The sequence below is a fragment of the Sinocyclocheilus rhinocerous genome, unplaced genomic scaffold (assembly GCF_001515625.1).
Source record: "Sinocyclocheilus rhinocerous isolate Xijiao unplaced genomic scaffold, SAMN03320098_v1.1 scaffold5295, whole genome shotgun sequence".
NCBI classification, from domain to species: Eukaryota; Metazoa; Chordata; class Actinopteri; order Cypriniformes; family Cyprinidae; genus Sinocyclocheilus; species Sinocyclocheilus rhinocerous.
In genome coordinates, this window is record NW_015660953.1 from 7,780 (window position 1) to 30,242 (window position 22,463).

At 46.2% G+C, this 22,463-nt stretch overlaps 1 protein-coding gene and 1 long non-coding RNA gene across 6 annotated transcripts in view; both read left to right on the forward strand.

The window, feature by feature from the left end:
* The window catches only part of LOC107726154 (mitogen-activated protein kinase kinase kinase kinase 4-like), a 45,321-nt gene that overhangs the window by 6,992 nt on the left and 15,866 nt on the right, over positions 1-22,463 (forward strand). Inside the window, exons 4-17 of one of the 2 annotated variants that reach the window (XM_016535664.1) lie at positions 2,458-2,568; positions 2,653-2,743; positions 3,261-3,391; positions 3,478-3,532; positions 3,874-3,952; positions 4,034-4,209; positions 4,294-4,366; positions 8,960-9,170; positions 9,696-9,857; positions 10,848-10,934; positions 14,286-14,435; positions 14,513-14,691; positions 15,227-15,335; positions 16,020-16,241. In XM_016535664.1, coding sequence (XP_016391150.1) covers positions 2,458-2,568; positions 2,653-2,743; positions 3,261-3,391; positions 3,478-3,532; positions 3,874-3,952; positions 4,034-4,209; positions 4,294-4,366; positions 8,960-9,170; positions 9,696-9,857; positions 10,848-10,934; positions 14,286-14,435; positions 14,513-14,691; positions 15,227-15,335; positions 16,020-16,241 — 1,836 coding nt within the window. The remainder of the gene's footprint in view (positions 1-2,457; positions 2,569-2,652; positions 2,744-3,260; positions 3,392-3,477; positions 3,533-3,873; positions 3,953-4,033; positions 4,210-4,293; positions 4,367-8,959; positions 9,171-9,695; positions 9,858-10,847; positions 10,935-14,285; positions 14,436-14,512; positions 14,692-15,226; positions 15,336-16,019; positions 16,242-22,463) is intronic. The other variant, XM_016535665.1, reaches the window with a different exon arrangement.
* On the forward strand, positions 16,697-21,641 carry LOC107726156 (uncharacterized). 4 transcript variants are annotated; one of them, XR_001638236.1, is made up of 5 exons: positions 16,697-16,964; positions 17,899-17,956; positions 20,614-20,762; positions 20,868-20,955; positions 21,135-21,641. It is a non-coding gene; the product is annotated as an uncharacterized LOC107726156 (long non-coding RNA). The 4 variants fall into 4 exon arrangements; XR_001638237.1 differs by lacking the exons at positions 16,697-16,964; positions 17,899-17,956 and having other exon boundaries at positions 20,571-20,762; positions 20,868-20,965; positions 21,168-21,641; XR_001638234.1 differs by lacking the exons at positions 16,697-16,964; positions 17,899-17,956 and having other exon boundaries at positions 20,571-20,762.

The window sequence follows — 22,463 nt, forward strand, 5'->3', positions numbered from 1 at the left end:
CGCGCACAGCCGCATGCGCGAGCAGTCTTCACAAACAAAGCGCGCGTCAGCATTTGTAACTGAAAGCAGCCTTCTGTTAGTGAGGTTCATATTTTAAATATATAAGTCCACTGCATTCCAAACCACATAAATGATGACTTCGTAGAGCATTTGTAAGGAAAATACCGACGGGCGAGACCGCACACTTCAGTGTAACATCAAAGAAAGCGTGCGTCTCTCACAGCGCATCCGAAGCCCGCGAATGTCCTTGTAACCCGCTTCAACCTTTCCGAACGTTATGAAAGATTATCTTACGGAAGGTTCGAGTGGTGTATGTCTGAGGAATTGGAAGCAAGCAGAATACGGGTGTTTCTAAAGCAAACTCCGCGTCATCGTGCATCTGGTTAAACACTAAGCTCAGAATCAATCCAGAATCGTTGGAGAGAGAATCGCGATGCATCGATGGATCAATTTTGTTCTCCCACCCCTTGTGTGTGTGTGTGTTCGTTCTGCAGTTCTAAAATATTGATTTAATGTTATACACAGTAATTGTTATGCTTACATTTAGGCAGAACCGTAATTTTTTGAGGTGCATGAAACCACTGTTTTTTTTTTAAATAATTTATTGTGAAGTGAAATAATTAAATGACTGTGTATAACATTAAATCAGTATTTTAGAACGGCAGAATACACACAAATATCTCCATTAATCTCAAAACAGCTAATTTGTTCCAGATTTGAATACTGTGTGATAGGAAATGTTTATCATACATTATAATGAACTGTGGAAAACAGCAGAACTGGCTCTTTGAAATATATCATTGTTTATATGTCATGTGAAAAACCCAGCCCCACACATATACTGTGTATATATATATATATATAATAAAACCTAAATGAATTTTTCACTGTAACTAGGCTACAATGCCTTCAAAGTCGTTCTAAAATAGGAACCAAAGCGTGATTTGCTATTAGTCCTCTAGATTCAGTTTTCTGTGTTCTGTTTTCTCACAAAAATGACTCCAGAAGCCTCAAGTAGCATATTTATAAGTATATTTGAAAGAAAATCTAGTTCCAACATGGTTTTTCTATACTTTGACTCACTGGGTCTCTAACCTGCAATATGCACTTTAAATAAATGTTAGTATGCAGTAAACATTAGTCGTATAAAACGTACTTTCTCAGCAACAAAATTGTGGCCAGTGAAAATGCTGAGTGGCTAGTAATTTTGGAAAACCACTAGCCACAGTGGCTGCTGAGCAAACAAGTGAATGTCCAGCCCTGTATGCAGTGAATATGTGTATTATTGCAGGTAAAATGTGGTGTTTAACCGGAGTAAGGTGGTGGACTCTGCCACAGGGTCAGACCAGATGCACTTTAGTCTTCATCACCGAGTACCAAGAGCAGAAGGAAGAGCAGGACCGGACTGTCGGTGTGATGATAGCGGAGCGCTGCAGTCATGCCCGAGCCCTGAGCCCTGCAGTGTTCACACTCACAACTTCAGCAGTGCAGTAAAGAACAGGGCTTTCAGCAAACCCTGAAAACAAAGTACAACAATTGAGAGTTAGTGAACAAGTGATCAGAAGGTGTCGCAAAAACATTTAGGCTGAAAAAGTTGTAATTAAAGAGGTCATATGATGCTATTTTCAAAGCTCATTATTTTGTGTATTGGGTGTAATAGAATATGTTAGCATGCTTTAATGTTCAAAAAATGCATTATTGCAGATCCTCTATGCACAGTCTTTCTAAAATGCATCGATTTCCACAAAGCCCCTCCTTCGAAAAGCGCAGTGTGCTCTGATTGGCCGGCTGACCCAGTGTGCTGTGATTGGCTGAACATCTCAAGCATGTGTCGGAAATGTACCGCCCTTACCATAATCGTGAGCTTTATCTTCCAAAGCAATTATAAGAGCAGTTAATAATGTGGTCAGTTTTATTCTATCCCAACATGCACGTCCTGCTTCAGCTCTACTGGAGCGTGCCGTGGGAAGCAGAACACCTGGTGAATCATGTCTGTCGTTATACGCAGAGAACAGAGGATACTACATTTGTAAACCACTGACTCCTCATTGCGTCCACTTTCAGAAGGCCAAAAGTGCTTTGCTTTCACACAGAAACACACAGCGTCTCCACGGTGTGGCGGCAACAACACTACTGCCATACTGACACCACACCTTCTCTCTGTGCGCTTCCATGTGGGTGGGGTTATGCTAATGCTTCCACATAATGACGTAGATATGTGAGGGAGAACCCAATCGGTCTGGATCCGCCTTCTCTTTTACATAGAAAAATCCCTTTTGTGGGAGACTTTGAGCTTTGTAACTTTGCCTATCTTATACATGCACAAACAACTACAAAACACACTAAAGAAGGAAAGCTTGCGTTATGTGACGCTGTTTGCTGAGAATCGATTGTCTTCCGTTCCACGTCCTGTATCTGTGTGTGTCTGTACAGTAAAGCTGTGTGTCTGTCTTGCAGCTGGTGATGGAGTTTTGTGGAGCTGGTTCGATCACAGACCTGGTGAAGAACACTAAAGGGAATACCCTGAAGGAAGAATGGATCGCGTACATCTCCAGAGAAATCCTCAGGGTATCAGACACGCTCTCACACACTGATGCTGGCTCTCTCTCTCTCTCTCTCTCTCTCACACACGCCTGTGCTTTCTCTCGGCAGGGTTTGGCCCACTTACACGCTCATCACGTCATCCACAGAGACATTAAGGGCCAAAATGTGCTTCTGACTGAAAACGCTGAGGTCAAGTTAGGTGAGCGCTTCCTGCACATCTAACACACACTGATCCTAGAGGTCTGTAGATTAATCCTTTTATGTGTGTTTCAGTTTATAGTTTGGTTTGAAAGTGTACAGTCAAAGTGCTTGTTTGACAGAATGAGCCCATAGCACCAGCTAGCGTCCATCCAGCGCTAATGCTCACAATCATGATGTCATGTCTAATATTCAGTAATTCACTTTTGCCTTAAAGGGCAGGATTGCCCGCTGGGTTTGATTATCTGAGATGTTTTTTGGAGGGCAACAATCAAATGAAAACAGTGCAGCAGTACAGACTGAGCACACACTGAGCTGAGGCAAGCTGAAGCTGTGTCATCAGTAGAGTTCATCTCTATCTGTGATCTTAGTCCAGCCCGAGGGTGGCGGTCTGATGTTTATCATCGCTGAAGCAGATCGATTGCTTCTCTTCCTCTTGTGGTACTGTTTTATGGCGCAGGTCTTTGTTAAGCGCTCTGTGAGGAGTGTTTCAGGAGCTCTCTCTTGTTGCTCTGCAGTGGACTTCGGCGTCAGCGCTCAGCTGGATCGAACCGTGGGCCGCAGGAACACCTTCATCGGGACGCCGTACTGGATGGCTCCCGAGGTCATCGCCTGCGACGAGAACCCAGACGCCACGTACGACTACAGGGTAAGAGCTACACAGAGTGTGTTGAGTTAGAGACGCAGTGCTGAGTGCGTGAATGTGGCGCTGACAGCGCTCCTTCTGTGTTTCAGAGCGATCTGTGGTCCTGTGGGATCACGGCGATAGAGATGGCCGAGGGCGCTCCTCGTGAGTACTGCTCTTCACACACCTTCCTTTCATTTCTTTGACTGCCTTTCTGTGCATTTCTTCCCTGTTTTGTCTCCTGACTTCCAAAAGCTTCTATTCCACTATTTGAAAACTGAAAACACAAAGAAAGCTGCTCTTGTCCTTACTTTGAACAGTCAAAGCACAGTAGATGTATTGTAACATATCATATTAGTCCGTGCCACTCTTGTGTTGAAGCTTGCATATATTAGGTATAGATATATCTGGTTTGCGTACATTCGGATATGCAGTCGGTCCTCACACGTGAACATCACCTTTAACGTCCTTGGGTTTGATTGAGTGTGTGTGTTGGTGTTTTGCAGCGTTGTGCGATATGCATCCCATGCGAGCGCTCTTTCTCATACCCAGAAATCCTCCGCCCAGACTCAAGTCCAAGAAATGGTCAGTACCTTCATCTGGTCCGTGTAGTTACTGTGGAGGGTGAAAGGTCATGTTGAGGACACACTCTCCTGTCCTTCACAGGTCTAAGAAGTTCTTCAGCTTCATCGAGGGCTGTCTGGTGAAGAACTACACGCAGCGGCCGCCCACCGATCAGCTGCTGAAGCACCCCTTCATCAGAGACCAGCCCAACGAGAGGCAGGTGCGCATCCAGCTCAAAGACCACCTGGACCGCTGCCGCAAGAAGCGCGGAGAGAAAGGTACGGCCGCTCCACCGCAGGCCGATGACACTGACAGCGCTTGTGTGTTTATGAGTCAATGACGTGCTTGTGCTCTGACCGCAGACGAGACCGAGTACGAGTACAGCGGCAGTGAGGAAGAGGAGGAGGAGGCTCAGGAGCAGGAGGGAGAGCCCAGGTAATGTGCACACCGGCCAGTATTATACGCCATATATTGTATATCATCTGTGTTCCTTTATGAATCCGTTTGATCGAGTGAGCCTTGTTTTAAGCTTGCTTAAACACACCTGTGGCACATCGGCTGAGTTCTGTGTTTCTCTGCTCAACAGTATGCAGTTAGAGGTCAAGGAATAAAGTCAGGTCCGGTCATGCTTATTTGGTGCTTCATACGTGAGAGATGTGCGCAGCTGTGTGGCATAGCATATCAGAGACTGTGGGTGTGACATCAGGCCTCAGAGAAGCGTTCATTAACATCAATGTAAAGCACCCGAAATAGGGAATAAACAGAGCCAACAGTGTCCAGATAAACATGGCAGCCTGTCATCACACCTGTGCCGCAGGCCTCATTAGCATGCTAGCCAGCCTCTCCCCATATATTGCAGAGTCATGAGGACATCATGGGTCAGGAGGAGAGATGTGATGCTGACGAGGCTTCATTCACGTCTCCATTCATGTCAAATTCAAGAGTCAAGAAGCGTTTATTTGTCATCTGCACTGGGGACACTGGGGAACTGGGCATTGAAATGCTTGTGACGAGGCTCAGACGTACAGTAATTTTAACAGGACTTTAAGCAAATGTAGTATGCATGGTGGAGGGCTTAAGTATATCAAAATGATGTGCTGTTTTGTAGGCAGGACAAATAAATACAATAAAGACAAATAAGGGGCAGTAAACAAATATATGAGAGTCCTGAGTAAGAGTACTGATATAACAAATACAATAAATACAGAAAGTAAAAAAAGTATTGAAAGTAGTATGTAGACCTGAGTGAGAATACTGAAGTAGAAGTCACAGTGTCCGAAGTGGCAATTATTACGTGTCAGAGGTAAAGTGCTGCAGCGCTTGATGGCTGTTAAGAAGGCTAATGGCTTGAAGATAGAAGCTGTTCCTCAGCCTGGTTGTCTGCTGAACGGCATTGAAGCAGACAGATGGTGAGCAGGGTGAGTGCAGTCCGTGATGATGCTGCAGACCTTTGTCAAGCAGCATGTCTGGTAAATCTTCTGTAAGGCCAGGAGTTTATGACCAGCTCAACTGTTCTCACCACTCTCTGAAGAGCTTTGCGATCAGAAGAAGAGCAGATGCCATACCATACAGTGATGCAGCCGGTCAGAAAGCTCTCTATAGTGCAGCGGTAGAAGTTTGACATGATGTTAGAGGAGATGCCAAACCTCTTCAGCCTCTGCTGGAAGTAGAGACGCTGACGGGCTGTTCTCACTATGCTGTCTGAGTGGAGGCTCCAGGAAAAGTTCTCAGAGATGTGTACTTGTAGCTCCTGACTCTATACTTCCACCCCATCGATGTGAATGGGGATGTGACCACCTCTCTTTGACCTCCTGTAGTCCACAATCATCTCCTTGGCCTTGCTGACATTTACAGAGAGATTACTGTCAGCACACCATTCTGAGTGTGCACTGACCTCATCTCTGTAGGATGCAGGGATGTGATTTTTCCGTATAAATACAGATTTCTGTATTTTCCGACATCTGAGGGACGACCTATGTGATTCGCGTAGATCTCGAGTTTGTTGGTATCTCACGCGCCATCGTTATCATCCTGTTTGAATTGCGCGTGGGATTGCGCATCGGGCGCACCGTCGTCATCATCCAACCCGACAATTGGCGCCTTCAGCTTTCTGCCTCAATCAGGACGACTGAAATCGCAAAATTGCATTATTTTTAAGACCAAGATTTAATGGCTTAAAACAGTACAAATGTTTTACTTGTTTATAAGTAACGCTGGAATAAAGTGTCTACTTAAATGTACTAAAACTGCAAATGCTGCGTTCATAATGACTGTTATTATTGCATGCGGATTATGTGCCTATCCGAATTGAGTAATTACATGAATAAGGGGGGGGTTCCTTCTTTTTTGTCCTTGTCCGATCACATGCCTGAGGATGTCTCATCACCATTAGTGAAGAGTCCTAGGATGGTTGTATCGTCAGCATATTTGAAGATAATGTTTGAGCCATGCTTAGCAGAGCGGTCGTAGGTAAACGGGGAGAACAAGAGAGGGCCGAGTACAGATCCCTGTGGGACACCAGTGCTGAGTGTGAGTGCGGAGAATGTGTGTCTGCCAATTCTGACCACCTGGGCTCTGCCGGTCAGCAAGTCCAAGACACAGTTACATAAGTAACTGTTGAGTCCCCGATCCTTCAGTTTAGCTACAAGTTTTGAAGGGATGATGGTGTTGAATGCAGAGCTGTAATCAATAAACAGCATCCACACATAAGTGTCTCTTCTCTCCAGGTGTTTCAGGGCAAAGTGAATGGCCATTGCGTTGGCTTCATCAGTGGATCTGTAAGCAAACTGGAAAGGGTCCAGGGTGTCAGGTAGAGAGGGGCAGATGTGCTCAAAGCACTTTATGATGACTGATGTCATTGCTACAGGGCGGTAGTCATTCAGGCAGGAGACCGTTGTTTATTGGGAACGGGGGTGATGGTGGTCCGCTTGAAGCATGTGGGGATCACTGTCAGACAAAGAGAGTGTGAAGATGTTGGTGAAGACATCTGCTAACTGGACAGCGCAGGTCCTTAGGATACGTCTGTGGATGCCATCAGTTCATGCAGCTTTCCGAGTGTTGACTCTCTTAAAGGCCCTGCTCACTTCAGGTGTGGTTCGGGCCAGAGGGCTGGTGTCGTAGAGACTTCTCTGAACACTGTTTTTTCCTCTTCGAGGCATTGTCTGTAGGCAGGGAGCAGCAGCATGCTAATGTGGAGGGGTGTGGGAAAGCTAATGTGTTGGTAAAATTTAGGAAGAGCTTTCCTCATATTCACCCTATTAAAATCCCCAACAATGATGAAAGCAGCCTCAGGCCGGGCGAATTCAAGTCTATTATTAGTACTGTACAGTTCGCCAAAGCTTCCATTTTGTCGGCGTGAGGCAGAATGTAAACCTGTGAGGATGACTGAGCTAAATCCCCACGGGCGCACTTTAATGGAGAGTCGTTCAAGATCGTGTACTGTAAAATCTGTGTTCGAGGAGTGTTAAGCATAAAGCACACCTCCTCCTCTGCTCTTACTGCAGTTTAGTGATCAGTCATGATGAGAAACAGAGAATCCAGCTGGTGTTACAGACGGTCTGTACCCTCGTCTCACAGCAGGCCAGCACGCAGCAGTTCTCTCTGTCCCGTTGGAATGTGATTCTGGCATTAAGCTTGTCCAAATTTGTCATCCAGAGACTGTATGTTGGCTAACAAGATGGTAGGGAGAGGAGGGTTGAAGCTTCTTCAGTTATAAACCAGCTCTACAGAAGAAAATACAGCGTTGTTAGTTTCAGTTATTCGTCAGCCTCATTCAGTAGTATCAAGTAGTTAATATTACTGAGCGTTAATTGTCTTTGAGCCCCCAAATAAGCAAGCTAAAGGCGACAGCGGCAAGAGACCCAAACTCCATCAGGTGACAGTAGTGGAGGAAAGAACCCCTATGAAATGAAGCTGCTTTAAATAAAAGAAAAAACAACTCAAACTCAGTGGGAGCCACATGTACTTGAATTCCACTCAGTGTGTAGAGAACCCAAATGAGCTAGATAATGATGTATTTAAGTGTGCATCAGAGGTGTGTCTCGCTTCTGTGTGTGTGACATGTGAAGAGGAACAAGCCCTGACTCATTCACACATCGTGATGCAACTCTGACCTCTCTACTGTTGCACTCACCAGCCCATAGAGTCTGAAGAGACAGCGTTGCCAGACATCGCTAGGAAAAACAGCAAACTAAAATGTGTGCAAAATAAACATAAAAAGTACAAATGCTGTGTTTTGGAAATAAGACCAAAATATTATGAGCCACAACTGCCCAGTTTAACTCTAGGTTCATCAACAATTACCCCATCAAGTTCGGTCAGAAATCTTGGTGTAATCTTTGATGATCAGCTGACCTCCCAGGTGCACATTGCAAAGACCGCTGGATCTTGCAGGTTTGCATTGCACAACATCAGAAAGATCAGGCCCTTTCTAACGGAGCATGCTGCACAACTTCTTGTCCAGGCCCTTGTCATTTCTAGGCTGGACTACTGCAATGCTCTTCTGGCTGGACTTCCATCAAGCACAATCAAACCTCTACAAATGATTCAGAATGCAGCGGTACGACTGGTCTTCAACGAGCCCAAAAGAGCCCATGTTACACCTCTCTTTATCTCCTTGCACTGGCTACCGGTTGCAGCTCACATCAAGTTCAAGACACTGATGCTCAGGCTCAGGCTCAGCACCTCACTTCGCTCACTCTTACCAGTCTGACAAGATCACACTGCCGTTCCTCCTCTCTCATAGAGGCTTCTGTGCTGAGAAGTCAAAGGTTTGAGAAGCCTGGAAAACACTTGCCTCACAGAATAAAATCTTTGTTTTTGAGTACATTTTTATAGGGAATATGAATAGTTTTCTTGTTATTATGTTAAGCTCTAAGGTTTTTCTTTGATTAGAAGTTGCTGTTTGTGAGAAAGACTGTAAGAGTCACATATCTGGTTTCATTCTCTGGGATTTATTTGAGGTGTATTTGTCATTATCTGTGTCTCTTGAACGTGAACAGTATGTAACTGTGTGTGTGTGTGTGGCAGCTCTATCGTGAACGTGCCGGGCGAGTCGACTCTGCGGCGGGACTTCATCCGTCTGCAGCAGGAGAATAAGGAGCGCTCGGAGGCCCTGAGACGCCAGCAGCTCCTCCAGGAGCAGCAGCTCCGCGAGCAGGAGGAGTACAAGCGGCAGCTGCTGGCCGAGCGACAGAAGCGCATCGAGCAGCAGAAGGAGCAGAGGAGGCGTCTGGAGGAGGTGTGGATATGAGGCTCGTCAGGAGCGTGCAGATGTGTGAACGCCTGCACACTGCTGAGATAGGGAGCAACCGTGTAGACTGTGTAGACTGAAATGCTGTGCCAGACATCACTGCTGATCCGTGCAAGTCTCCAGTTTGTAACAGCACTGAATATGTCTAATCTGCACAAACACGTCTGATCCTCCACCAACACACGCTGAACATGCCAGAGGAAAGGATAGGTCTGTCAGATCTCCATTCGGCCCACAGGTCACATGATCATAAACTCACATGCCACACGAAACACTAAATACTTCCACCTCGCTGCCAAATTTGCAGTTTTGAAAGCAGAATCAGTCACTTCTTTGGCATGTTGTTCTTTTGTTGGTTCAAGACTAGAAGAACAGTGTGAAGTCTTTCAGGAACTGTATAGACCCTTCTGTCTTTTATGTTGAAACTGGAAATACTCCGTTTTTAACATGACACAATTAGTGAAAGAACAGGAAGTGGAGATGAAGATTGTGCGTTTGTCTCGTGTCCTGCAGCAACAGAGACGCGAGCGCGAGATGAGGAGGCAGCAGGAGCGAGAGCAGAGGAGGAGAGAGCAGGAGGAGAAGAGACGCCTGGAGGAGATGGAGAGGAGGCGCAAAGAGGAGGAGGAGCGCCGAAGGGCAGAGGAGGAGAAGAGGAGGGCTGACCGCGAGCAGGTGATTGTCAAATCAGCTTTCAGTGAAAGCCTGAATAAAGTGATGGATTTAGGGCTCAGTCTACTGTACGCTCATAGTGTATCTGCTAGTTTTCACATTCCCTGCCAGTCTCAACTTTCTGAAAGCCCTGCTAACTGCTCGTACACTGACGCAGATTTCACAACTCGGATCGATTCTGATTCACACACCCTTGATTCAGTTCAGTACTGACTTGTTTGTATAAATTTCAAGTACGTGTCAGTTTTTCTTAAAGGGGTCATGAGCTGAGAAATCAAAATTCCCTTGATCTTTTGACATATAAGAGGTCACTGTACTATAAAAACATCCTGTAAGTTTCAGAACTCTAGTCTAAAAACAGCTTATACTGAAGCCGATCTGCCAAAACCACAGCATGTGGAGTGAGCCGCTCTATGATACAGTGTGTATCTGTGTGAGCGCTCTGTGAAGAGCGAGAAAGATGTGTGTTTACAACACGTAGCCAATCACAGTCATGTCTGTTAAACACAATGGCCAATCAGAGCTGTTTGAGAATCCGCTCAACACGCTCGCAGGAAATGCTGGTATCGTCACATTTTTAACATTTCAGTACCCACTGCTACCGACGTTGGTACTTTTGACAACACTAGTGCAGACTATATTGGATCTGACAGTAATGTGGCACCACACAAGTGTGAGGAACTGTTTTTATTACGTGCTCACTATTGCTTTGTCTGTTATTACAGATCATTTGATATGTACTGAGTATTTATGCGTCCATCTGTGAAGGCTGTAGGCTGTCAAACACACACACAACTGTTAGCCAATCACAGCAGTGGGCGTTTGTCATACGCATTATGTGTGATAGATGTCACTATTGAATGGAAACATGCAAACGATAGATACTTGAATGATCACAGGACACATTTGTGCAGTCACTGTCCATCAGCCTGAGTGCTGGTGTGTGTCTGATGCGTGTTCACCTGTGTGTGTGTGTGTGTGTGTGTGTGACAGGAGTACATCCGCCGGCAGCTGGAGGAGGAGCAGAGGCACCTGGAGATCCTGCAGCAGCAGCTGCTACACGAACAGGCCATGCTACTGGTGAGAGACGCGTGCTTCACCTCAGCTCACACACACAGACAGAGCTGCTTCATAAAGACACCGCATCATTATATTGAATTTCATACCAGTCAGACTGTTGCTGAGGATCATTTCAACACTTGATGCAGGAGAAGTGACTCGGGTGCAGAGCATGTGAGCGAAGCGGAGCGGTGTGACCGCGGTGTGTATTCCGCTCAGGCTCGCCGTAAACCAATTCCCGCTCAGACATAACATTTCTCTAGTAGGCCTTGTTTACTGTTTGTACCGAAATTCTTGGATAATTGTCTAAAATTAAGCATGCTGATAAATAGCAATTATCATGTTTCAGAGCGAAATTCTTACATTGCCGTCTCTTTCAGGTACTTCCTGCAGCCAAGAGATAATGGCAATAAATCGGTGAAGGCCGATGAGCTGGGCTCGTTACGACTCAACATCGTTTACACGGAGGACCACGTGTTCCCCACAGAGCATTATAACCCACTCCGAGACCTGCTGCTGCAGTCCGCGCATGTCGAGGTCAGTGAGCTCACGCGTGTCTTCATCTAGTTAGTCCTGTTGAAGTAGAATAGTAATCTGTAAGTGTGTTTAGAGGAGTATCTATTTACTGTTACAAATTCTGAATTGCTACATTATGTAATATAAACCAATATAATAATAACTAATGTAATAAATATAATGGAATATAATATTCATAGTGTAATATTAAAACATTGTAAACAGCATGTGAGCGAAGCGGAGCGGTGTGACGCTCCGCTACGTTTTCCGCTCTATGGATGTGCGCTCCACTCAGTCGCTCTAACCGCCCAAGCAAGCGCTCCGTTAATATTCCGCTCACGCTCGCCGTAAACCAATTCCCGCTCAGATCCAGCTCTGACATAAAATTTCTCTAGTAGGCCTAATTGTTTACTGTTTGTACCGAAATTCTTGGATAATTGTCTAAAATTAAGCATGCTGATAAACAGCAATTATCATGTTTCAGAGCGAAATTCTTACATCTTAATTTGATTAATTGTAATGTATTAATTAAAATTTATTAAATATATGAATCTAACCTTAGCAAACCTAACCTGAACTCCATAACTGCTCTACTATTCTCGATCTCTACAGATTCTCGATCTGGAGCAAGCAAATCACCAAAGGGCATTCTGGGTTGAGCGAGCGGCGCGGAGCGTATTGAGCGAGCGGAGCGGAATCTTGAGAAAGGCGCTCTGCGCTCTTAAGGAAATATTACCACTCCGCTCCGCTCACATGCTCTGCTCGGTGACAAAATGACGCATACCCTCTCGTTCACCTTTTGTCAGAGGTTCATAATCCAAGTAAACCATCTTAAAAAATGCGTCATCTAATTCTTTCTTCCGTGCATTTGACACGGAGAACTGGGGACGCTGGAGAGGGAAAAAATTCTTTATCTCCCTTTGGCCGGTTGCAGTTTTTTCTGTAAAGAACAAATTTGCGTGCATTATATTAGATTATAAATTACTGCTGCCTACATCTAGCCTACATTCTGTAGGTCTACCTATTGGTTCGGGTCAGTTTTTTTTTAATAGGCCTAAGTGGTGTAGGCTAATATCTTCTGTACTCTGTAGTTCTGTATTTAGGCCTATATACAGCTGTGTGTTAGCTTAGGTCTACAGTTTAACTGAGATTATTTAATAACTACGGAGCTCCGAATATAATTCGAATTAACAATTCGTTTCTACGACGTCAGCAGGTTTTATTATTTTTTTAATTAATTTATTATTATTTATTAATTTTAAGCCATAATGATTTTAATAAGTAATTACGAAATATAATAATTCGTTCCACGATTTAGGCCTACTAAAACTAGGGAATGACCGAATTAACGAACGAATGAATTCGTGGCAGCTAAGCCTAAACAAGAGAATGAATACTTAATTCGTGGCCATAATTTAGACTAAACGAAAAAAATAATTCTTAATTCGTGGCCATAATGTAGTCCTAGCATAAAAGAGAACTAGCCTATTCTAAATTCGTGGCCGTGATTTTGTCTGCATGTCATGATCGGGGCTCCGTACAACCGAATATAACCTTAGCCTACCTGTTTATTCATTTATTATGGTATGTAACTAGCTCACCTTTTGCTGCACCATGTTTGCGTAGCACATCCTCGTGCTTTCTGGCAATGTGCCGCTTCAGATTCCAATATGAATCTCCCCGCACTCCCTCTCAGTTTCTTCTCCCTGCTCATTCTTAACTTTGATTTTTACTGTACATTTATGTATAAGGCTTGCAACTTACCTGAACTCCATAACTGCTCTACTATTCTCGATCTCTACAGATTCTCGATCTGGAGCAAGCAAATCACCAAAGGGCATTCTGGGTTGAGCGAGCGGCGCGGAGCGTATTGAGCGAGCGGAGCGGAATCTTGAGAAAGGCGCTCTGCGCTCTTAAGGAAATATTACCACTCCGCTCCGCTCACATGCTCTGCTCGGGTGTGAAGTATGAACGGGGCGAGGCATGAGAGAAACCATCTGTTTAACAGCACATGCTCTGGTTATTAGCGATCATGTGCTGCTCGTGTCTGCCCGTCACTGTAGAACTAGATTAATATATCAAATCAAAGCTAATATGATTTATTTTATGCGTAGTTTAAAGCAGTATTCTACGTTTGAGATGATGGATGTCATGAATATCTGCAGCTGTCAACAACAACAATACTGCTGAGAAGCACATTACATGAAAATATTGAAGAAACACACATTTACTGGCAATTTTCTAACATTATTTAATAGAGAACTTATTATGCACTTCTGTGAACATGACTGTAAAATGTGACTGATTTTCTGAACAGTAAAACAGCTTTTATTAAAGGGATAGTTCGGCCAACAATGAAAGTGTGCTGTTGGTTTACTCTGAGATGCAGCTGACTGTTTTTCTTCAGTGGAACAGTAAAGAGGATTTTTTTAGCTGAAACCGTGCTCCATTGTCAGAAATGCAAAAAGAACATATCTTGACTTATCGAACATATCTGAAAGACTGGCGCTCTTTATTAAAAACACTGAGCAAAAACATCCTGTAGCTGCTGCTAAAATAGCTGCATTCTAATTACGACTGTCTCTCTTTGGCTTGTTTGTGCTTTAATACATTCAGTGCATCACATTTGCCAAATGAACATCCCCTGGTGTCTCTCTACAGCATAACCTTATCTGAAACCGTTTTGTTTCCAGATGTTTAAAGCTGCACCATGTAGGGTTTCTCTGCTGGAGATGAACAGATGTGAAACATGAAGCGAGTACATCATGCATCATCTTTCAGATCATGTTGTTGTCTGTGTTGAGCGTGTGCGCTGTGGTGGTGTGAGAGCTGCTGATGTGGTGCTTGTGTGTGCAGGTGGATGAGCGTCACCGGAGGAGCGTGCAGGGCTCTCCTCAGGCCGCCGTCATGCAGAAGCAGCCCCCCGCCGTGCCGCCGCGCTCAGAGCCCTTCTCCAACAGCAGCAGCAGCGCGGCCGAACCCAGCCACCGGCCCCCCGACCCGCAGGTAACCAGCAGCACTGCAGCTGTGTGTGATGCAGAGTCCTGTTGGTCCTGATGTGCCCTGACTGCTGTGTTTGGCAGGATTTGACGGCCCTCGCTAAAGAGCTGCGTGCCGTGGAGGACGTGCGTCCGCAGCACAAAGCCACCGACTACTCCTCCTCCAGCGATGACTCCGGGACCACTGACGATGAAGACGACGAGGAGGTGGATCAGGACGTGGGAGAGGAGTCGACGTCCGGCCCGGAGGACTCCCGCGGAGGGTAGGCATCGGTTCACTGATGTGCTGGAGATGTGTGTCATTCTTGAGAACTAAAATTTAAAGAACAGTGATGTTGTTCCCAGTCCATATGCTGTTAGATTTTCTGTGAAACACAAGAAGAAAGATCCTTTACAAAGCTCATAGTGACCACAGCTGTCAGAAGCATCAATGCAGTAGTCTGTGTGCTGTATAACCAGACTTCTGAACTTTATGGGCGAATTATTGACTTGAGAATCTTCGCTTTCTCACGTGGCACGTCAGTACCGTTGCTGCTCGTGTCACTCATTGAGTGAAGAGAATGAAGAATGACATCTGAGAGCTCAGCATTTGTGTTATTAGCCCAATATTTTCAGATGCTACACTGGACACATTCAAGATGACGGGTAAAGAAAAGTACAGGTAGAAAGAGATCGCAAAGACACGTGCATCATGCGTGAGTGCAGTAAACCTTCATAAACCACATGAGTTTTCAGAGTGGGTTTTGAAAGTGTGTGTAATGAGAGCATCTAGACACCAGATCATTCTCTGATTGACAGCTCGTCCAGACTCAGTAATGGTGAGATGGTAGCAGCGAAGACGATGGTTGTCCAAGACGACGACGCCTCCTCTACGCCGTGCAAAGACAGCACGCTGGTCATGCGACAGGTGCCACACACACACACACACTCACACACACTCACCGGCCTCCTGCTGAACACGGCTTCATGACCACTGCATTTGTGCACTTTAGAATAGGTGTCTGTACCTGCCATACACATACACTGAATGTGCACACTGGCACAGCCCAAATCCACCCATAGCCCAGCCTCAGAACTACAGCCGTACATTCCACCGAATGCACTTACCAAAGGAATTTTGTACACCTCATATAAAATGGGACCGTAAATGATGCTGTGATTACTGATCGTGGTATGGATGGATCCGGCATGAATTCCTCCTGCTGCTCACGACTCAAAAGCATTGGGCAGCTTTGGCCAATTTTGCTGTTTATCATCTCATCCCATCTCATTTATCAGCAGAACTATAATGTAGTGCCATAGTGATCACACACAGTATGGAAACACACAAATGTTGGACATTTTTTATTTGTATTTATGTTATTCTTTTCATTTTGTTTGGCCATTGTTACTGTTCTTTTCTTACAGAATTTCTTCATAGTCCTTGTTTTCTGAATGATTCTTTCTGTTAAGATCATATTAGAATGTTATTGTTTATTGCAAAAGAAAAAAAAAAATATATATTGGTAATTGCAAGTTTACCCCAGCAAAGGAAAACAGCGTTGACTTAAAGCATTGCACATGCATGGACCCAGACATTTACCTTTCTCAGTTCCAGAGATCAGGGCCTGTGACAGTGTTGGGTTCAGGCTGGAAAGACTCTCCTAGTCCCAGTCCTGTAGAGATTGGGCAGAGGAACTGCATTAGGGGTCGAAATCCCCTGCTGCCCGACCTGCTCCAGCAGAGTCAGCGCTCTCCCCCCTCTTCCTCCTCTCCCAGCAGCCCTGCCCTGTCCCCCCTCAGTCCCTCGGACAGAGTCCCGTGCCTTGCAGAGGTACGTCTGCCGTGAGCCGCAGTGACGGCCTCAGCCACTGGCTCCAGTGCAGTAGAAATGCAGTGTAGTGCTTCTCTGGTGTTCTGATGGTGGGAGGTTTTAGCTGTCTGTTAATGGTTCTACCTTTTTATGCTAGTAATTCTTTTGGCAAACTTCTAACTTCTTCTAACTGATTAACCAGCATCATTAACTGGTGAATAACACTTAACTGATGAGCCAGTCAAATTTGATAACACATGCTCAAGCAGATGTGCAAAAGGCATTTTTTTCTCCCCAACAAGTTTTACTGGCTGAAATGAGGTTCATGTGACTGATGCATATGTCTTGCAGTAGTTTTTATTTGAACATCTCAATAAAAAAAATTATAATTATAAATAATAGTTTAAAAGCAGCCAAGACAAAAACAACAAAAAAATTATAAACATTATAAAATAAAAAATGAATGTTAAGTTGGTAGCTTGTATGGCCAATTAACACAGAAGCAGTAGCATTTGCCAGTTTCAAGTAGTTATGACCTGACTTTTTGTATTATTCAAGTTTCTTGAGGTTCACTCATGTAAGTAGTTTTTAAAGGGTAAAGGGGACGTTGAGGCGTCATGATGAGGTAAAGCAAGCATTGAGGCGTCTTGATGAGGTAAAGGGGGCGTTGAGGCGTCGTGATGAGGTAAAGCAAGCATTGAGGCGTCGTGATGAGGTAAAGGGGCGTTGAGGCGTCGTGATGAGGTAAAGCAAGCATTGAGGCGTCGTGATGAGGTAAAGGGGCGTTGAGGCGTCGTGATGAGGTAAAGCAAGCATTGAGGCGTCGTGATGAGGTAAAGGGGCGTTGAGGCGTCGTGATGAGGTAAAGCAAGCATTGAGGCGTCGTGATGAGGTAAAGGGGCGTTGAGGCGTCGTGATGAGGTAAAGCAAGCATTGAGGCGTCGTGATGAGGTAAAGGGGCGTTGAGGCGTCGTGATGAGGTAAAGCAAGCATTGAGGCGTCGTGATGAGGTAAAGGGGCGTTGAGGCGTCGTGATGAGGTAAAGCAAGCATTGAGGCGTCGTGATGAGGTAAAGGGGCGTTGAGGCGTCGTGATGAGGTAAAGCAAGCATTGAGGCGTCGTGATGAGGTAAAGGGGCGTTGAGGCGTCGTGATGAGGTAAAGCAAGCATTGAGGCGTCGTGATGAGGTAAAGGGGCGTTGAGGCGTCGTGATGAGGTAAAGCAAGCATTGAGGCGTCGTGATGAGGTAAAGGGGCGTTGAGGCGTCGTGATGAGGTAAAGCAAGCATTGAGGCGTCGTGATGAGGTAAAGGGGCGTTGAGGCGTCGTGATGAGGTAAAGCAAGCATTGAGGCGTCGTGATGAGGTAAAGGGGCGTTGAGGCGTCGTGATGAGGTAAAGCAAGCATTGAGGCGTCGTGATGAGGTAAAGGGGCGTTGAGGCGTCGTGATGAGGTAAAGCAAGCATTGAGGCGTCGTGATGAGGTAAAGGGGCGTTGAGGCGTCGTGATGAGGTAAAGCAAGCATTGAGGCATCGTGATGAGGTAAAGCAAGCGTTGAGGCATCGTGATGAGGGAAAGCGGGCATTGAGGCGTCGTGATGAGGTAAAGGGGCGTTGAGGCGTCGGGATGAGTTAAAGCAAGCATTGAGGCATCGTGATGTGTTGAGGCGTCGTGATAAGGTAAAGGGGGTTGAGGCGTCATGATGAGGTAAAGCAAGCATTGAGGCGTCGTGATGAGGTAAAGCGTCGTGATGAGGTAAAGCACGCATTGAGGCGTTGTGATGAGGTAAAGCAAGCATTGAGGCATCGTGATGAGTTAAAGCAAGCCTTGAGGCGTCGTGATGAGGTAAAGGGGCGTTGAGGCGTCGTGATGAGGTAAAGCAAGCGTTGAGGCATCGTGATGAGGTAAAGCGGGCGTTGAGGCGTCGTGATGAGGTAAAGCAAGCGTTGAGGCATCGTGATGAGGTAAAGCGGGCGTTGAGGCGTCGTGATGAGGTAAAGCAAGCGTTGAGGCATCGTGATGAGGTAAAGCGGGCGTTGAGGCGTCGTGATGAGGTAAAGCAAGCGTTGAGGCATCGTGATGAGGTAAAGCGGGCGTTGAGGCGTCGTGATGAGGTAAAGCAAGCGTTGAGGCATCGTGATGAGGTAAAGCGGGCGTTGAGGCGTCGTGATGAGGTAAAGCAAGCGTTGAGGCATCGTGATGAGGTAAAGCGGGCGTTGAGGCGTCGTGATGAGGTAAAGCAAGCGTTGAGGCATCGTGATGAGGTAAAGCGGGCGTTGAGGCGTCGTGATGAGGTAAAGCAAGCGTTGAGGCATCGTGATGAGGTAAAGCGGGCGTTGAGGCGTCGTGATGAGGTAAAGCAAGCGTTGAGGCATCGTGATGAGGTAAAGCGGGCGTTGAGGCGTCGTGATGAGGTAAAGCAAGCGTTGAGGCATCGTGATGAGGTAAAGCGGGCGTTGAGGCGTCGTGATGAGGTAAAGCAAGCGTTGAGGCATCGTGATGAGGTAAAGCGGGCGTTGAGGCGTCGTGATGAGGTAAAGCAAGCGTTGAGGCATCGTGATGAGGTAAAGCGGGCGTTGAGGCGTCGTGATGAGGTAAAGCAAGCGTTGAGGCATCGTGATGAGGTAAAGCGGGCGTTGAGGCGTCGTGATGAGGTAAAGCAAGCGTTGAGGCATCGTGATGAGGTAAAGCGGGCGTTGAGGCGTCGTGATGAGGTAAAGCAAGCGTTGAGGCATCGTGATGAGGTAAAGCGGGCGTTGAGGCGTCGTGATGAGGTAAAGCAAGCGTTGAGGCATCGTGATGAGGTAAAGCGGGCGTTGAGGCGTCGTGATGAGGTAAAGCAAGCGTTGAGGCATCGTGATGAGGTAAAGCGGGCGTTGAGGCGTCGTGATGAGGTAAAGCAAGCGTTGAGGCATCGTGATGAGGTAAAGCGGGCGTTGAGGCGTCGTGATGAGGTAAAGCAAGCGTTGAGGCATCGTGATGAGGTAAAGCGGGCGTTGAGGCGTCGTGATGAGGTAAAGCAAGCGTTGAGGCATCGTGATGAGGTAAAGCGGGCGTTGAGGCGTCGTGATGAGGTAAAGCAAGCGTTGAGGCATCGTGATGAGGTAAAGCGGGCGTTGAGGCGTCGTGATGAGGTAAAGCAAGCGTTGAGGCATCGTGATGAGGTAAAGCGGGCGTTGAGGCGTCGTGATGAGGTAAAGCAAGCGTTGAGGCATCGTGATGAGGTAAAGCGGGCGTTGAGGCGTCGTGATGAGGTAAAGCAAGCGTTGAGGCATCGTGATGAGGTAAAGCGGGCGTTGAGGCGTCGTGATGAGGTAAAGCAAGCGTTGAGGCATCGTGATGAGGTAAAGCGGGCGTTGAGGCGTCGTGATGAGGTAAAGCAAGCGTTGAGGCATCGTGATGAGGTAAAGCGGGCGTTGAGGCGTCGTGATGAGGTAAAGCAAGCGTTGAGGCATCGTGATGAGGTAAAGCGGGCGTTGAGGCGTCGTGATGAGGTAAAGCAAGCGTTGAGGCATCGTGATGAGGTAAAGCGGGCGTTGAGGCGTCGTGATGAGGTAAAGCAAGCGTTGAGGCATCGTGATGAGGTAAAGCGGGCGTTGAGGCGTCGTGATGAGGTAAAGCAAGCGTTGAGGCATCGTGATGAGGTAAAGCGGGCGTTGAGGCGTCGTGATGAGGTAAAGCAAGCGTTGAGGCATCGTGATGAGGTAAAGCGGGCGTTGAGGCGTCGTGATGAGGTAAAGCAAGCGTTGAGGCATCGTGATGAGGTAAAGCGGGCGTTGAGGCGTCGTGATGAGGTAAAGCAAGCGTTGAGGCATCGTGATGAGGTAAAGCGGGCGTTGAGGCGTCGTGATGAGGTAAAGCAAGCGTTGAGGCATCGTGATGAGGTAAAGCGGGCGTTGAGGCGTCGTGATGAGGTAAAGCAAGCGTTGAGGCATCGTGATGAGGTAAAGCGGGCGTTGAGGCGTCGTGATGAGGTAAAGCAAGCGTTGAGGCATCGTGATGAGGTAAAGCGGGCGTTGAGGCGTCGTGATGAGGTAAAGCAAGCGTTGAGGCATCGTGATGAGGTAAAGCGGGCGTTGAGGCGTCGTGATGAGGTAAAGCAAGCGTTGAGGCATCGTGATGAGGTAAAGCGGGCGTTGAGGCGTCGTGATGAGGTAAAGCAAGCGTTGAGGCATCGTGATGAGGTAAAGCGGGCGTTGAGGCGTCGTGATGAGGTAAAGCAAGCGTTGAGGCATCGTGATGAGGTAAAGCGGGCGTTGAGGCGTCGTGATGAGGTAAAGCAAGCGTTGAGGCATCGTGATGAGGTAAAGCGGGCGTTGAGGCGTCGTGATGAGGTAAAGCAAGCGTTGAGGCATCGTGATGAGGTAAAGCGGGCGTTGAGGCGTCGTGATGAGGTAAAGGGTACGTTGAGGCATCGTGATGAGGTAAAGGGGGCGTTGAGGCATTGTGATGAGGTAAAGGGGCGTTGAGGCGTCATGATGAGATAAAGCAAGCATTGAGGCGTCGTGATGAGGTAAAGGGGGCATTGAGGCATCGTGATTAGGTAAAGCCGGCGTTAAGGCGTCGTGATGAGGTAAAGGGGCGTTGAGGCGTCATGATGAGGTAAAGCAAGCATTGAGGCATCGTGATGAGGTAAAGCCGTGATGAGGTAAAGGGGCGTTGAAGCGTCGTGATAAGGTAAAAGGGGCGTTGAGGCGTCATGATGAGGTAAAGGGGCATTGAGGCGTCGTGATGAGGTAAAGGGGCGTTTGAGGCATCGTGATTAGGTAAAGCCGGCGTTAAGGCGTCGTGATGAGGTAAAGGGGCGTGTTGAGGCATCGTGATGAGGTAAAGGGGCGTTGAGGCATCGCGATGAAGTAAAGGGGGCGTTGAGGTGTCGTGATGAGGTAAAGGGGCATTGAGGCGTCGTGATGAGGTAAAGCAAGCGTTGAGGATGAGGTAAAGCAAGCATTGAGGCGTCGTGATGAGGTAAAGGGGGTGTTGAGGCGTCGTGATGCGGTAAAGGGGCGTTGAGGCGTCGTGATTAGGTAAAGGGGCGTTGAGGTGTCGTGATTAGGTAAAGGGGCGTTGAGGCGTCGTGATGAGGTAAAGTGTTACAATGGCGGCAGTCAGATGCAAAGATCTACCACAGTGTGAGCCCAGAATGTGGAGTAAACAGGCCAGTTACATTAAACTCTAGTGAGAAGGAATTTTAGTCTGAGTTACAGTAATTATGGTTCCATGACCTATCTATGAAAAGATCAGACAATCTAATTTCTCATGTCATGAGCCCCTCAACAATGGCATAATACAAGGTTGTTGTTGTTTTTTTATCAAAGTGTGCTACTGGGCTGTTCTAATCACTTGTTTAGAAAGACGATCATATTGACGTGGGCAGGGATCAGTGTGATACGCAGCCAGTTGATGGTTGAAAATACATGTTTTGAAGACAAGTACACAGTACACATTATCATTACATGGATTCATAGTACAAGATTTCAACCATTTATGACGATTAATTTGAAAATTTTAGATTGGAGAGTTGCATGTTTCGGACAGGGTTTAGGTGATATTTGAGGTGACATTAGCTGTTTGAATAGTTAGCTACAGGTTACAACGTTGTTACAAAGGCAAAGCTGGAAACTTAATTCACCGTTTAGAAAGATGCCACTTATGCTTAATGCAGATCCAGTATGTTTTTATTTTCGGAAGTTGAGGTCCAGTTTGTAACAGTAAAGAAACATAGAGGTAAAATGTATGTATCTAAAAAGTGATAATTACATAAAAAATACCTACATTTCTTTTATTTCTGTCCCCCTTTCTTCTCTCTCCCTTTCTTGCAGATCATTTATATATCATTTATATTGGGTAGATTTTTCCAATTTTATTATCATTATTTTATTATTATTTATTTATTTTAGTATTTTATTATTATTATTATTATTATTTATTAACACCTTTTTTTGTGATGTGACCCCATCTGTACAGGGTCGAGATTGAAAAACAGTGATAACACTCATTAGCTTAATGATTTTTTTGTTCTTTTCTGGTTTGAAAACCAAAGTTAAAACAACTTGGTATATGAGGGAGGAGTATGCTCTTGAGTTTCTCTACATGACTCATGAGAAGAAACTCTTTCTTTGCAGCGTTGTCTCTGATTACAGCAGAGAATTCAAATCTCATTTAACTGAGCCCCAGAAACCAAGAAAAGACAGTTTCTCAGGGTTTCTCCTTTAGCTTGCTTGCATCCATTTCCTCCACTTTT